Source organism: Balaenoptera borealis (assembly GCF_965194805.1).
Source record: "Balaenoptera borealis genome assembly, chromosome: 7".
Taxonomy (NCBI): domain Eukaryota; kingdom Metazoa; phylum Chordata; class Mammalia; order Artiodactyla; family Balaenopteridae; genus Balaenoptera; species Balaenoptera borealis.
The window spans coordinates 88705595-88720664 of NC_138864.1; the positions used below are offsets into that span (position 1 = coordinate 88705595).

Consider the following 15070-nt stretch of genomic DNA (forward strand, 5'->3'; position numbering starts at 1 on the left):
AAGACTTGTTTCTTATTTTCAACTTTGCAGCTAACACATTTGGTGGCAAAACTTCACCCAAACTGGTCTAAGGCAATTCATAAGCTATACCCTATTTAGTGTGACTATCCATATATTTCATTGCTGATATATAAATTTGTTTGATTAGGAGGTGCTGGGAGTGTTAGGTGAGTTGTGGTATATGCACCGTATGTTACTTTCTTAAAATCTGGGAAATTCTGAATTCCAAATCACATCTGGCTCTGTTTTGGATAAAGCATTGTTGACTTTCACTACTATTACTTCTGCAAAATTGTATCTAAACTTGATACCTTGTGTATCCTTACAGGTATCTGGTTGTATGCTGAAATATTCATTCATTCATTCATTCATTCATTCCACAGCCATTTTTGAAGTCCTTGCATGTGCCAGGAATCATATGAGATATTAGGGCTAAATATAAGATACATTTCCTATGCTAGAAGAGCTTAATGATGGGTGAGGGAAAACAAGGCATCAACAGATAACCACAGTGCTATGGAGAAAATTCTATAAGAGGGTTGTGCACCCAGAGGGAAAACATTTCTAACTCTATACAGGGAGGGAGGTGATCTTAAGGTGAAAGCTAAAGGATGAGAAAGCATTTTCAAAGCAAGTAATTGGGTGATGGGTGTGGGTGTTTTAGTGGGAAGGAAAAGTATGGGAAGCCCCTTAACATAGCTCTAGGTTCTGAAATTAGACTCCTTGGATTTGAATCCCAGGTCTGCCGTCTACTTGGTATGTAACTTTGGGCAAATTATTTAATCTGTTTGTATATCTGTTACCTCATTTGTAAACAGGGCCAGTGTCAGTACCTGCTTCCTAGGGCTGTTGCAAAGACTAATAGTGTTGTTACATGTGAAGCAAGGAAGACCTGTGCCAAGCATGTGATAAGTACTCACAAAATATTAGCTCATTTCATTATTATGTGCAATGCTAACAGTTATTCCAAGGATGGTTTCTAGGATTGGGCAAACAGGAATCAGGTGTCTGCTCTTATGACATTTTAGTTTCTGGAGACATCTCGAATCCAATCCATGGACTCTCTTCAGATTTTCAGGTTCCCAGCCACACAATGTTCTGTCCAGTTAGGCGTGTCCATTATTTTTAGGTATTTTTACTGTAAGCACCTTTGCAGCAAGCATTTTTGCTGTAAACATTTTCACTGCATAACTAATTGGCCATAAGACAATTTTGCCATAAAATGACTGGTTGATAGTTTGTTTTGATATATATCATACAAAAATCATGACAGATGATGATTTGCCCCAAGAGCTGGTTTCTGATTTTGAAGCACACTACAATGGAGGAGAAAGAGGTTGAGGGCCTGAAAGTTGCAGATTTGAACTCGCATTTCCCATAGAACTTTGGAATGTTTATCAACAGACATGTTACAAGATGCCAAGAACACACAACAGTGTAGAGGCTTTCACAACGCAATACAAAGCTTAGGTATAAACATGCATCCTAGTATTTGGAAACTGATACCTCTCCTAACGGAGGAAGAAATCTTAGCAAAAAAGAAAAAGTGTGATGCCAAATGAGGAGAAGAATCAACAAGAAAAAACAGTGTGTAAAATACTAAGATTGAAAGACCTGGAAGACAAGTGCTTATGTACAAGTCACTAAATAGGATCAGTCATTTGCGCAGTATTGCCATGAAATATACACACACTTTAAATATATTCAGATATTTTGTATTTAGCAATAAAGTCTCTTTAATTTTGTAATTCATTTTTCATGTTTCATGATGTCCTTCTTAATGTCTCTCTTTTATTTTTCATTGTTTTATCCCTTACAGCAAAATCATGGCTAATTAGTTACGTGGCAAAAATATTTGTGGCAGCAAAGCTGTCTAAGGCAGAGAAACTTACGGTGAAAATACCTAGAACCCCAGTTACCACGTTGGCTGGTGCAGCTAATCACCTGCTTGCTGCTCCTGCCTTATGACTGTCTGGGGTTGGGCTAGCAGGCTTGACCCAGGGAGCAATTGTGATCGCAGCTGAATGGCATTCGTTACATAATGGTGAGCTATTCAAGTGTAAAGTGCCTAAAATTATGTCATGAAACTGGGGCATTACAACAAAAGAAAACTAGGGGGAATAAAGTTTCCATGTGTATCTGCCTCATATTTGAGTCCCAGGACCAGCGTGACTCTGTTTCACATGCGTGTGGGTGTGTTACGTGCATCCCTGTAAGATAAAATGAGAGCAGAGAAAACCATGGAAGGACACATCCTGACGTGTTTACACGGCTCACCTTGTGGTGGGGACAGGGACGATGTGGGTGGAAAGAGCAGGGCAGGGGCAAGTAGGAACAAATGAAAAAAAGCAAAGAATGATGAATTAAAAGCACAGTTAACGTAGAAAAAGATAGTCTGTGTGAATTTACGTGAAATAATACATATGTGGGTTCATGCATTTGGAAATTCAATAGAAAGAATAAATTATGAAGAGGGGACCCTCCTGTCCTACCACTGCTACAATAGAAAATAGGCAGTAGGGCTTCCCTGGTGGCGCAGTGGTTGAGAATCTGCCTGCCAATGCAGGGGACACGGGTTCGAGCCCTGGTCTGGGAGGATCCCACATGCCGCGGAGCAACTAGGCCTGTGAGCCACAATTACTGAGCCTGCGCGTCTGGAGCCTGTGCTCCGCAACAAGAGAGGCCGCAATAGTGAGAGGCCCGCGCACCGCGATGAAGAGTGGCCCCCGCTCGTCGCAACTGGAGAAAGCCCTCGCACAGAAACGAAGACCCAACACAGCCATAAATAAATAAATAAATAAATAAATAAATAAATAAATAAATAAACAAACAAACAAACCCAAAGTTTAAAAAAAAAATTAAAAAAAAAAAAAGAAAAGAAAATAGGCAGTATATAGGCACTGTGAATTCTGATCAAAACAAAACAACAACCAAAAACTTGGTTGCCCCATGGTAGTAGCCTGGTATCCTAAACATTTGTTTTTCTAATAAAGCAGTGCTTTTTCTTTATTGATTCCCTTGTTTCTGCAGAGTCTCTACTAAAACTAAGCACTGTGGTAGGAACGCAGGGATAGAAAGTTTACCAAGAAATGGTATCCCCGCTCTCCAAGAGCTGTCGGTGGGTGTGGGAGACTGATGGGGAAGCAGCCAGAGAAGAAGAGGGTGCAGGAGAAGGCACCAGTGAGCGTGGAGTACGGAGGAGGCTGGCCAAGCGACCGAAGCTAGGCTGCGAGCTGGAAAACTTCCCACGGGTGGAGACACCTCCATTGCATTTTGAAGGCATTAGACCAAACAGGATGGGGACAAGAGAGGCACAGAGCCAGAAAGGCATTCTTACTGGAGGGGATTTTAGGGAAGGATTATGTAACAGAAGACACATAGGTCTTTGTCTCTACCACCTGCTGACTGTGCTAGTGGGTCAAGCATTAAATAAACTAGAACCGACTTGCTCATCTGAAAGTGAGGCTCCGAGTCAAGGGACAGGCAATGCTGTGGCTCTGAGCCTGACCTTTATAACCAGGCTGCTGGGTTCAAACATCATATTTATCCATGACTAGCTCTGTGACCTTGGACACACGGCTTTACATCTTTAAAAAGGGGACCAAAAAACTGTTGTCTGTCTAACAGGGTTGCATTTATAAGAGTTCCTGGTGCAGAGACAGTATCAGATAACTTTTACTTGTCATTATTATTACTGAGCCACAGGTTGTTTTAAAGAATAAACGAGGCTGCATTTAAATGTGCTTTATAAACCACGCAGCACTGAATAATTAGTGACTTGGTACGAATTATACTAGAAGCACAGTGATTTTTAGAAAGAAGAAAAACATACTGCTTTTGCTTTTTCATGAAAAAATTTCCCTTTGAAATTGGGCCAGGAAAATCCCTGGCCACAGATGCTCTTGAATTCAGGTTTTCAAAGGAGGTTCAATTGAAGAGTTGCCGTTTTAGGCCCTGAGGGCCCACGTTTGGTTTGACACAGAAAATGCAATGGTGCTTTCAGCAAGGAGGAGACAGGGGTCTCGATTCAACAAGAGCTAACATGATGAAACGGTCGGGGGCTTGGGACCTGGCTGCATCTTAGCCCCCCGCACTTTCTTTCATGTCCGATATTTCCCCTCTACTCCTCATGTCCTGAGGGTCTCTGCCTCCACTTCTATTCATGAAAAGCGGGATTGATGACTGTTCCAGGATCCAGGTCCGCACTTTGCACAGTTGGCTTGCAGGAGCTTATGTGGGCAGATGAACCAGGAAAAGTTTTAAAACTCTTGGATCCCTAAGAGGCTCTGAATGTGGGTCAGATGCACAGCCGCCTCCTCTCCTGAGATACTTTCAAAGCAGACGGGGGATGTTCAATGCGTTTAGCGTCCATGAAGCTCATGAGATGAAGGATGGAGGAACGTAGGAAAAGTGCCTCTATTGTGGGTTGAACCGTGTTCACCAAAAAGATATGTTGAAGTTCTAACCCCTGCTCCCTGTGAATGTGAACTTACTTGGAAAAAGGGTCTTTGCAGATGTTATTGAGTTAAGAGGAGGCCATAAGTGTGGACCCTAATCCAATATGACTGGTTGCAAAAGGAAAAACAGACACACAGGGAAGATGGCTATATAAGAAGAGGGAAGCAGAGACTGGAATGACACAGCTGCAAGCCCAGGGTTGCCAAGGATGGACGGGCACCCCCAGAAGCTAAGAGGCAAGGAAGGATTCGACCCAGAGTCCCCGAGGGAATCTCAGAGGGATCTGGCCAACATCTTGCTTTCCGACTTCCAGCCTCCAGAACTGGGAGACAATACATTTACGTTGTTTCAAGCCACCTAGCTTGTGGTATTTTATTACAGAAGCCTTGGGAAACCAATACAGCCTCTCAGTCCAGATGTTCAGCCTGACTCTCACCCCTGGGGAGTTCTTCCCTCTAACTCCTCACCATGAGAGCCAGGCTGGACCAGAATGCACTCAAGTGATAGGAACGGCCTATGGGAGAGTGAGAATACAAGCAACAGGGGCCAGGGCAGACGGAGTGGTCTCTGTGAATGTCTCACAGTGAAGGAACATTATTTTGAGTCATTAAAGCATCATCTGTACATGTAGCATCTGTGGTCTGGCTCCTGAAATAGTATGTGAGCGCGCTAGGGAGGACACAGTCAACCAGGAACCTAGGAACATGCCACGCTGTCCCACCAGGTCTCAGGCCAAGGAGTCTGCATTTTTAAAACTTTCCAAATGGGTCTATAGCTTGAGTTTAGACGTGGGGAAACTGAAACTCAGAGACATTAAGTGGCTCAAGTCTTCAAAGTTGGCTCAAGAGGCAGCATTGCACAAGAGTCAAGAAAGTGGATGTTTCCAAAGAACAAGTGGGGTCCAGTATACCTGGGGGTGTATCTTGGGTCCTCATGGCTGGGAGGAGTTACTTCTGTAAGACTCAGTTTCCTTCTCTGCGAAATGGAAATAATGACAATCCCTACTTCATGGAATTGTGAGAACTCAGTGCAGAAGTGCCTTGAAAGTTCAGCATCTGGACCCCGGAACAGTGCCATACACTACCTGGCAGCTGCGTCTGCCACAGTCACACGGGAAGCAGCCGAGTGGAAGGTGGACCTATGCTATTTTGCCTCTTAGTCCAACGTGCCTCTCAGGACTGTTGCATCCTTTAATGTTTTGGACAGTGATTACTATAACACCCAGCATAACCTCAGACTCAGAGTGCCGCTGGAGGGAGCACGGGCTTTTAAACGGAGACAGGAGGACTTGGGAACTTTGGACAGTGTCTCTGTATTAGGAATCCTGTTCATACATAGCAGAGCTAGATTTTCTAGGTAATAGGTTGGGCTCTGTGAAAATATGGTCCTTTTCCAGCCTTGTGAGTGCCTTGCTCTAAAGATGCTCAAAGAGTCCCTGCCATAACAGGTGGCCAGCCTTGTCTGTATATCTTACACAGCAAGGAGGAGGTGTCCTGTCCCCAGGTGCGGCGCGAGCATGCACTGAGCCACTCTCACAATCTCACTGGCAGGCAGGCTGCATTTCCGTCCGGGGAAGTAAGTCAGGTTGGAGGTTCAAAGATGCTGGTATTCAGTATATTTCCAAAATGATTTGTTCTGAGCTAATTTGTCTTCCAGTTTCTGTACAAGTCATGAGCAAGAAACACTTTCACCTTCAGAAAGATGCCTTTTAACTTGAAGATCATTTTAGTCATTAGAAAACAGGGACAACCAAAGATGCTATCCCCTGCCAGTGCTTAGGAAGGAGAACTTGTATACGTACGATTTAATCCTCTGACAGATCTTGGCCAAAAATGGGAGTGAACAAATATCAGAACCACTTCTGGAATATGCCTGGAGAGAAAAACAAAAACAGAAAGAGCTGTTTAGTTCAAGGGATGATTTTCCAACTTCTAAAGGCCCTTCCTCTCCTCTTGGCTCCACAGTTTGGATTTCTGGACTCTTCTTTCTCCGGAATCTGGGCCATTTTACTTAACTAAATTTACCTCTTGTTCCTGTTTCCACGCTCCATATTCATTCCACCGGTGTGCCTTTGTTCATGCTGGCTCCTCCGCCTGAAGGCTTCCCCTTCTCCCTCAGCTACTCCCACCTTCATCTCTTTTCCTCCTCTTCCCAAAAGGGTCTGGCCCACCTTGGTCCATTCTACTCAGACAACGTTCCTCTCCTCCCTGTTCTCAGTGGCTTTAAAAAAGGATTTGAAAATAAAGACTGTTTTCAAATAAAATAATTCCTTCCTGTTATGAGATAAAATAAAGACTAACAGGAGAGACACTGGCTTAGGAAGAAGGAAGAAGGAAGGTCCCTTCCCTGGGGGAGGCGGGGTAGGGGAAGGAGGGGTGTGTAGATGAAGCCCCTCAAAGCTTCCTGAACAACGGGATTTCAGACAGCAGTTTCCAAAAGACTCTAGCTGTGGGATAAATTAAAAGCCCTGGCTTTTTACTAAGTAATGATTTTAGAAAGATTGCAGTTCCCTTGATGCTTTTCTCAGACAAAAGAAAAAATCAACAGGGTAGAAAAAGTAAGGAACCAGCATTTATCAACAAAGGGAGAGATAGTTCGCTTTTCAAAAGTTTGCTTCACACCACTTTGCATCTATGAAAGACCTAGGTTACTACTTACTCACAAACTGAAAGAAATCCAAAGAAGTTTTTTGCTCTCACAAAAAAAAAATGCAAAAAGCAAAAATAACATTCATTGTTTGTTCTGCAGGAGCCAGTGGAGAGGCATCGAGCACCCTGAACAGTGAGAAGGGCACTGCCCAGCTCCTTCCCCAGAAACGACACTGAGCATCTCAGCATCAGGCCACCATAGCTTTGAACTGTGTCTGTGAGCCTCTGTGCTTGATCTCAATTTATCTTGTGCATCTGTTAGCAAGATGTGTCCTAAGGTAATTGCTTCTTTGCCTGAGGAAAGACTTCATAGGAATGCTCTACTTTTGGATAGCGGGGAAACCTGTAGTGATTCCCTCTAGCCCAGAAAGTCCTTCAGATGGCTGTGAGTGGTATTAACAGCGTTGGTAATACTTTGACGCTAACAAAGGTGAACAGGTAACCTTTTCTGGTTACAAATGAGGTTTTTAACGATCTTCAGGATGCTTGCCCAACTTTCTAGGATGAGGAACAACGCTGATTAGCATGCAAGATTTGGAGACAGAAAAGACTGTCCTTGTTGTCATGCAGCTTACTGTCTAGCGGAGCATCGGGGTGAATAGCCCAGCTCTTAGCATGCTCTGTGACGTCTGTGGTGGTCCAGGCATGAATATGGCTTTCTGGGAACTGGAGGAGGAGGCAGGCAAGGACCCAGAAATCAGATAGGAGGCAGGTGGGAAGGAAGAGACAGATGCTCTATGCTTTTCAACTCCAAGTGCAGCTTGCAGACTTGTTACAAATGTAATTCAGGGGCTCCCCCCAAGTCTAGTAAATTGGAAAGTCTGGGGTAGGTCCCAGGAATCTGTGTTTTCACAGCCTCCCATTCATTCTGGTGCTCACTGAGGTTTGAGAAGCACTGCTCTAGGTTCTAGCTGATGAAAGCGTGATCACAAACCAGGAGCACTGAGGCCATCTGGGAACTTTCAGGACTAAAGTCTCTGGCCCCAGATTCAGTTGACCTGCTGAATCAGAATCTGCAGTTTAACAAGGTCCCAGGTGGCTGGAGTACACGCCAAAGCTGGCAAAGCACGGCCGCTGGTAGAGGGAGCACCCTCGCAGTGCTGTGGGCACGTGAGCAGGGCTGGCGTCTTGGGGGACCGCCAAACATTTCAACCTGGCTGGAGTATAAGGAACTGGGAGAACACGGTGAACCGTGGAAGGAGGGAGACATTAGGACAAGCCTAGGACACTGCACTACACGCTATCTTGAGGACAGTGGGGAATCCTGGAAGGTCTTAAGCAGAGGGATCACATTTGTATTTTGGAAAGATATCTCTGCAGGTGACATGAAGGCCTCGAGGAAGCAATATGGGACAGAGAGACCTGTTGGCAGATAAGGATCTGAGACGTGATCCCGGGGTTTCTAACCTCAGCACTACTGCCATTTGGCCCTGAATAATTCTTTGTTGTGGGCTGTCCTGTGCATTGTAGGATGTTTAGCAGAATATCTGGCATCTAGCCACTATATGCCAGCAGCCCCCAAATGTCTCCAGATGTTGCCAACGTTTCCAGGAGAGGAGGAGGGAGGACAACATTGCCCCTGGTTGGGAACCACAGACGTGAGGTGGGAGGAGGAGGATGGTGGTGCAAAGGAGGGGTGGTTAGAGACCTGGTAACTGAGTGAGATGAGCAGTGTAGATACACTGTAAAATAAACACCAGAGTGCAATTATACCACAACATTGGTGGCAATTTGGAAAGAGACACATTCTAAGAACCAGAGTCAGACTGCATTTGAATGTGTGAGCTACTTCTTTTAATATTTACTTTAGTCTGAAGGTCTTGGTCTAATTAACGTAATGGCAATGTAGATTTTAACACTGATGATAACCAATACATCAAAAAATTTATATGACAGCCTGATAATTACTATACAAGGGGTACAATGGAATAAGACGTTATAATTGCACAGCTGTTCACTGTCAAAATTCAGCCTGAAGGCTGCAGCTGTCTTTGACATTCATTGTGCACAAATTAGATCTAGGATGTGGGCAACAGATGATGCAACTTGTCCAGGGACCCCCAGAATTCATTCTGTGTGATCATGCAGCCTTTTCATCGCACAGTATGGGAAGGACTAACCTCTTCTTACAAACCTGCAAAGGGAACTTAGATGGACACAGAGCAACAGTGCTGAGGTCCTCACTTGCACATTTGACAGCCCCTTCCTTTCAATTCAAACCTTACTAGACAGAGGCAGAATGTGGGCTGTTATTAACTCAGCAATGGATTTAAAACATCACATCTGACTGCATGTAATCCCATCTAAAATGAAAGTCTCAAATCTGGGCTGTCCCTGGGCACAGGAGTCAGGCAGCATCTTTATTTAGCCATCTATTTAACCAGCTTCTGCTTGCATCTGGAGCTTTCCCACCCCAGGATGTTACATGAATACAGAACAACAAACAGGGGTTGAATAAATGGCATGAGGTGAATGGGTAAATAGAGGGTCAAAGGGGGAGCATAACATCTCTTCTGTACACAGCCAACTTAAGATTGAATTTCTGTGTGATGAAGTGCTTTTAAACCATTGTTGTGTATTATCTTACTTGAATTTAACTTGGATTATTTTACTTGGGGCAAGTTTGAACAGCAGCAATTTTTAAAGGCTTTCCAGATGGTTCTGTTGAGTAGGTAGGTTGGAAATCAGGGCCATCACGTACAGCAGTATAGGTTGTGCACTACAAGATTCTAATATTCACATAGCCTGTGATGTGAATGGTGCTTCCTGAAATTCAGTACTGAGGAGCTCTGGTTGAGAGCTATTGGAATAGTGGAAGGGGTAGAAACTTGGAAGAAGCTAAATCTGGATGTAAATGATGGGTTTCTCACTTATTAGCTATGTGGAGTGAGGGAATTACTTAACCTCTCATCCTTAGTCCTCTCCTCTGTAAAACGGGGTTGATAACAGAAATATGCTATCTACTTTGTAGGAGTTTTTGTGATAATTAAATAAATTGATGCCATGACTCAGGTGTTCTAAACCCTCAGATGTTTAGTGTTCTGCCAAATCCATGAAGACCCCCCTGAAGAGCCTCTCGGGACCTCCTTGAGATGCAGATCTTCTCTGGAACATTCCATTCCCTTTAGTAACACTGAATTCTTCCCCAGTCTGGATTCTCCATCTGACAGGCTGTGCTGAAATGACATGCAACCTACTCTGTATTTCTCTCCGCATTCTGGCTAGGTCAGCAGTTACATCAGCCATCACAATGGAGTTAATTGCAGCCAATATCTTCTGAGCAGTTTTTCAGAGATGCTTATTTGCATTTCCTGATTATTTTTTCCCTGATAGCTTTAATCTAGAGAGTAAATAAATTGGAGGAGGTTTTTGAGGAGTTTTTTTTTTTAATTGGTGAATTGTTCAGTTGATTTTTTTTTTTTTTTTGGCTTCTCGCAAGTCATGAATGGAATCCTGCCCCATGAATTATGCTCACAATTCTGGTGACAGAAATGAAAAATTGTAAAATCCTAATTAGCCTTTGAGTTAATGCCAAGGCAGTTTGTACTAGTGAAGTAAACAATGCCCTGAGAATAAGTTTTTAGATGCATGTTGAGAAGAATAAGAGAAAAACGGTATTATTCTCCAGTCTGTTTAGAGTTCTGAAGGTGATGGTAAAGGGTTTCATGTGATGTTTCAGTTTCTTAATCAATAACTTAAGCAGATTAGCTGAACCAGCTATGGCTGGCCTTTAATTACTCACTGAATTAAATAATAATTGGAGATGCAGGCATTGTGATTGATTAATCAATTGTGCAGAAATGCCTGCATACTGTCATCCAAGATGTATCAGCCTTGTACATCAAAACCCATGTGCCCCACACAAGTAGGGTTGCCAAATAAAATATTATACCGGACATACTTATACTAAATAATTATTCATTATTGATTTGAAATTCAAATTTAATTGGGCATCCTCTGTTTTTATTTGCTAAGTCTGACAAACCAAGCCATGAGGAATTTTCCTCCCCTTTATTTCCATGTTGCCAAATCAATACTACTTTGAGTGTATTGAATCAGGGCCAGCAGGGAGAAGCCAAGGACGAAGGCCATGCCCTCTCATCTCTGATGAATGCTTCCTTCCTGCCAGGACTGCTAGCATTAGGGAGACACTGTTCTTTAAAGGTTTACCTTTCTGCTTCCTCTTCAACTGGGGCTGATTGGCCACCAGGGCCCAAGTCAAATACTTGACTTAATGATAACTGGTTTGAACTAGGCATTCTGTTGAATGAAACTATGATTGCAAAGAGGAAAAATTAGAGGAAAAGAATAATAATGGTGACGATTTTAGCTGGCATATATAGAGTGCTTGATAAGTCCAGGCATGATACCAGACACCCCACACACATCAGCTCTCTTAGTCCTGACATCCTTGCTTTGAGAAAGGAACACTGATATTGTCCCTACCTCACTGATAGGGAAACTGAGGCTCAGCTTACATCACATATATAGAAAGTGGAGGAGTAGGAGGATACAGCCTCCTCCAATATGGTCTACCGGAGGGCAGCAGTTCTCAACAGTGAGTACCAGAGGATATTTGGCAATGCCAGGAGACATTTTTGGCTGTCACGACTATTGGGGGGGGGGTGCTGGCATCTATTGGGGGGGGGAATGCTGCTAACATCCTACAATGCCCAGGACAGTGCCCACAACCGGAGTTGAGAAACGCTGCCCCAGAGAGAAGAGAGGAGAAAGAAGAGGAAGGGGCTCATATTCCTACTCAAACCCAATTCAACCGTGGCGTGTTGTGTTGTGGGTTTGCGTCCGGGGTAGCCCCTGACCTTTGGAGGTGAACGTGCCGAGGAAAACGCTGGCATTCTCCCCGTTGGTTGCTTACCAGAGTTGGGGATTTCTTGACAATCTGTCTTGCCTTCTCTAGTGTCAATTTCCATGTCTCCTATAAAAATGAAGTTAGACAATATTACAACTTGTGTCTCATCTTTCCTTTCACCGTGTTTTCCAAAGTTAGGTTTTTTTAAGTTCGTAACCTAGCAATAAAGGAATTATTCCATAAATTTCTGATAAAATAATTCACAAGAAAGCAATTTCATGTTAATAACTCTCTTTATTAAGGGATTTGCACTGTGCCAGATGCCACGCTAAGCACTTCACAAATGTTGTCTTATTTAATCTTCACAGCAACTCTGAGATATATGACCTTTTTACAGATGAGGAAATTAAGATGCAGAAAAGCTAAGAAACTGTCTGAAGATCTCAGAGCCAGTGTCTGACAGAGATGCCATCTGAACCTCTGTCTTCCTGCCCGCTGTGCTAAACTCAGTAACTTGTTTTTGGATCTGAAAGCCTCAGGGCAGGAGGCTGTCGACAGACGACCTGAGTGCCTTGTGCTGCGGGACAGAAGAACAGATGACAGCTGCCATTCGAGCTGACTCCACCTATTGTTCACCTCCTCTTCTCCTGCTTTGACATCCCCGTTTCTAGAGCATCCAAGGGCATCTTCTGAGTTTATGTTGCAAGTATAAAGGGTTAGCTAGTTATTACCAATAACTTTTGTTGTGGAGCTCCATATCTGTGTATTTGTGGGAGGGTTGGGAGAAAAGTAACCTGGGTCAGGGGGTGGGGGAGGGGAAGTATTCGCTCCCAGCACTCTTTCCCAGAGCTTTTGTCCCCCCTCCTCAAATGTGCTGACCCTGCCATCTTCCTCCTCAGGCTGTCTCCTGTGTGACCCTAATAGAACTTGGGTGATGGTTTACATGCCTGTGTTCAAACTCCAGCTCTGCTGCTGACTAGCTGTGAATCCTTTAGCAAGTTATATTCTGAGCCCCTCAGTATCCCCAGAATTCCTTGACATATAAGAAAGCCCTATTTTCATTATCTGCAATGTGGGAATTATAGCTACTGACCTCATAGGGTGCTGTGAGGATTACAGGACATCATGTCAGGCCTCTAGTCGAAGGCCTACCCTGATAGCCCCTGCTCAGTCATTGGTAGTTTGATTGGAAAACTGTCTTTCAGCCCCAGCTATCCCCTCACCCAAATCAGTAGGGAAGCTGAGGTTCAGGGAGAGTGCCATAGTTCTCAGTCCAGGTAACTGGGAACGTTGTCCCTGCACCTAAGCAGAAAATACAGGTACTGGGATAGGACTTGGAGCTGGCTGGTCAGCAGGAGAGACCTCTTGGGAGGTGCTGGCCTTTGCTGCTCGTGGATGTTCAGGACTTGAGTCCCTACATGACCATTTTGCGTGTTCTTCACCCTGGGAGATGCCTTCCTCCACCATGAAGCCCCGTGTGTTCTGAAGACCTCAGCCACGTTGTGTGTGCATGAGTGGAGGTGTGACTGCTCAGTGGGAGCCTGGGTTAGAGTGAATTTTCCAGGAGTTTCTTTAGGAAGGAGGGGGGGGGCAGAGCCAGCTGCAGCTTGCCCCCCATGGGCTGGCTCTGAACCCCTGTCCCTAGTGTCTGCCCCAAATCATATTCCACCTGCTCAAGTTCAAAGGATGGCAAACCACAGCTCTTGTGTCAGAGGCAGCAGGCCCGCGGACATCTAAGAGCACACGTTAGCAACTTGAGAAAAGAAGTTGCTCTCCAGGTAGGTCTTGTGGCCAGGATGCCCTTGTACAGTGTATGCTTCTTAAACCATTGAAACACTACTGTTCCAGTTGGTGAGCAGTTGTGTCCCTGAGTCCCTGAGTGCCCCCCATCACTGCCTTGGCCATCCAGCCTCTCCTTAGGACTCCCCAGACCTCCCTGTGATCAGTCAACGTAGGGGCCAATGTCATGGTACAGTCTGGTGGGCATCTTCAGACCTCGATCCAACATGGTACCCAGGGTCCATTCTGATTGGCTGGCAGCAGGGCCAAGACAGTTCATTACAATCCTCATTTTTAAAACATCGATGTCTTTAACAGAAAGACTGCTTAGGAAATGGCCCCATTCAAAAACTGACCTTACTGACTGCAATTTTGTCCTTTTCTGGAATTTTGATAAATCCTGGCAAATTTCCTATTGTATCAAGTAAGTATTTCTGGTAGGGTCATTATAAGACACAAGATCTAGCTGCAAATTTCTATTATGGTGTCCTTTTTGGCTGCCCTTGTTAGCTTAAAGTTCATTGTCCACAATATTGAAGGTGGAGTTCCTCTGCCTTAATTATGGGTCTCCTACTTCTCTGCTTTGGAAATACCCCTTTGCATTTTAAGGTCCATCTCAAGCATCTACAGGGCCTAGCACAGTTCCTGCTACATAGTAGGTGCTCAATAGATACAGAAATAAAAGTAAAAGAAAACATTTATGATATTGTGCTAAGCAAGGAAAAAACAGGCTATCAGATTTTACACATACAAAAAAAAAATTCTGCAAAGAAATATGCCATAATAACTGTTGTTGATAACTTTTCCTTTTGGTTCTTTTCTGTGTTTTTTAAATATTCAATAATGAGCACAAATTCAGCAATACATGCTTTTTTAAAAAAAGAACTCAATACATGTTTCCCTGTTTCTTATTGAAAAAGAAAATGATTTGTTCCCAGCTCAGGGATGTGGTGAGGACCCTGGAGATCTGGGGGTGAACAGACACGCCTGCCTTCCCATAGTTTCTGGGCTGGCAGGGAGACACCAGGAACTAGTACAGTAAATACAGTAAACAGAAGTGAGATGAAGCAGAGAGAGGGCGTTGGCAATGTCTTTTTAGGAGAGGCCACTTGGATCTCCTTGAGATAACTGATTTGATTTTAATCCAGCTCAGTTCTCAGGGGAGATCAATGTTTAGTGAGGGATAAAGACAAGCAAAAAAAAAAAAAAAGAAGAAGAAGCGACAAGGGCTTCACCAAATGCCTTCTGATCCCTTTAGTGCTGGGCACAATTGCTGCTTTTGGGGTCCTCCCTGGAATGCTGAGGGCAGATTTATCTGGTCTTGGCTTGACCAGAGCACCACTGTCTCCCACAGTTTAAGTGCACTAATACCAAC

General features: G+C 44.1%; 1 protein-coding gene across 4 annotated transcripts in view; it reads right to left on the bottom strand.

The window, feature by feature from the left end:
- Window positions 1-15070, bottom strand: part of AOAH (acyloxyacyl hydrolase) — a 178404-nt gene that overhangs the window by 106012 nt on the left and 57322 nt on the right. For 3 of the 4 annotated variants that reach the window (XM_082399520.1, XM_082399517.1, XM_082399519.1), the window contains 2 exons: window positions 11983-12042; window positions 6260-6330 (listed from right to left, as the gene is read on the bottom strand). In XM_082399520.1, coding sequence (XP_082255646.1) covers window positions 6260-6330; window positions 11983-12042 — 131 coding nt within the window. The remainder of the gene's footprint in view (window positions 1-6259; window positions 6331-11982; window positions 12043-15070) is intronic. The other variant, XM_082399518.1, reaches the window with a different exon arrangement.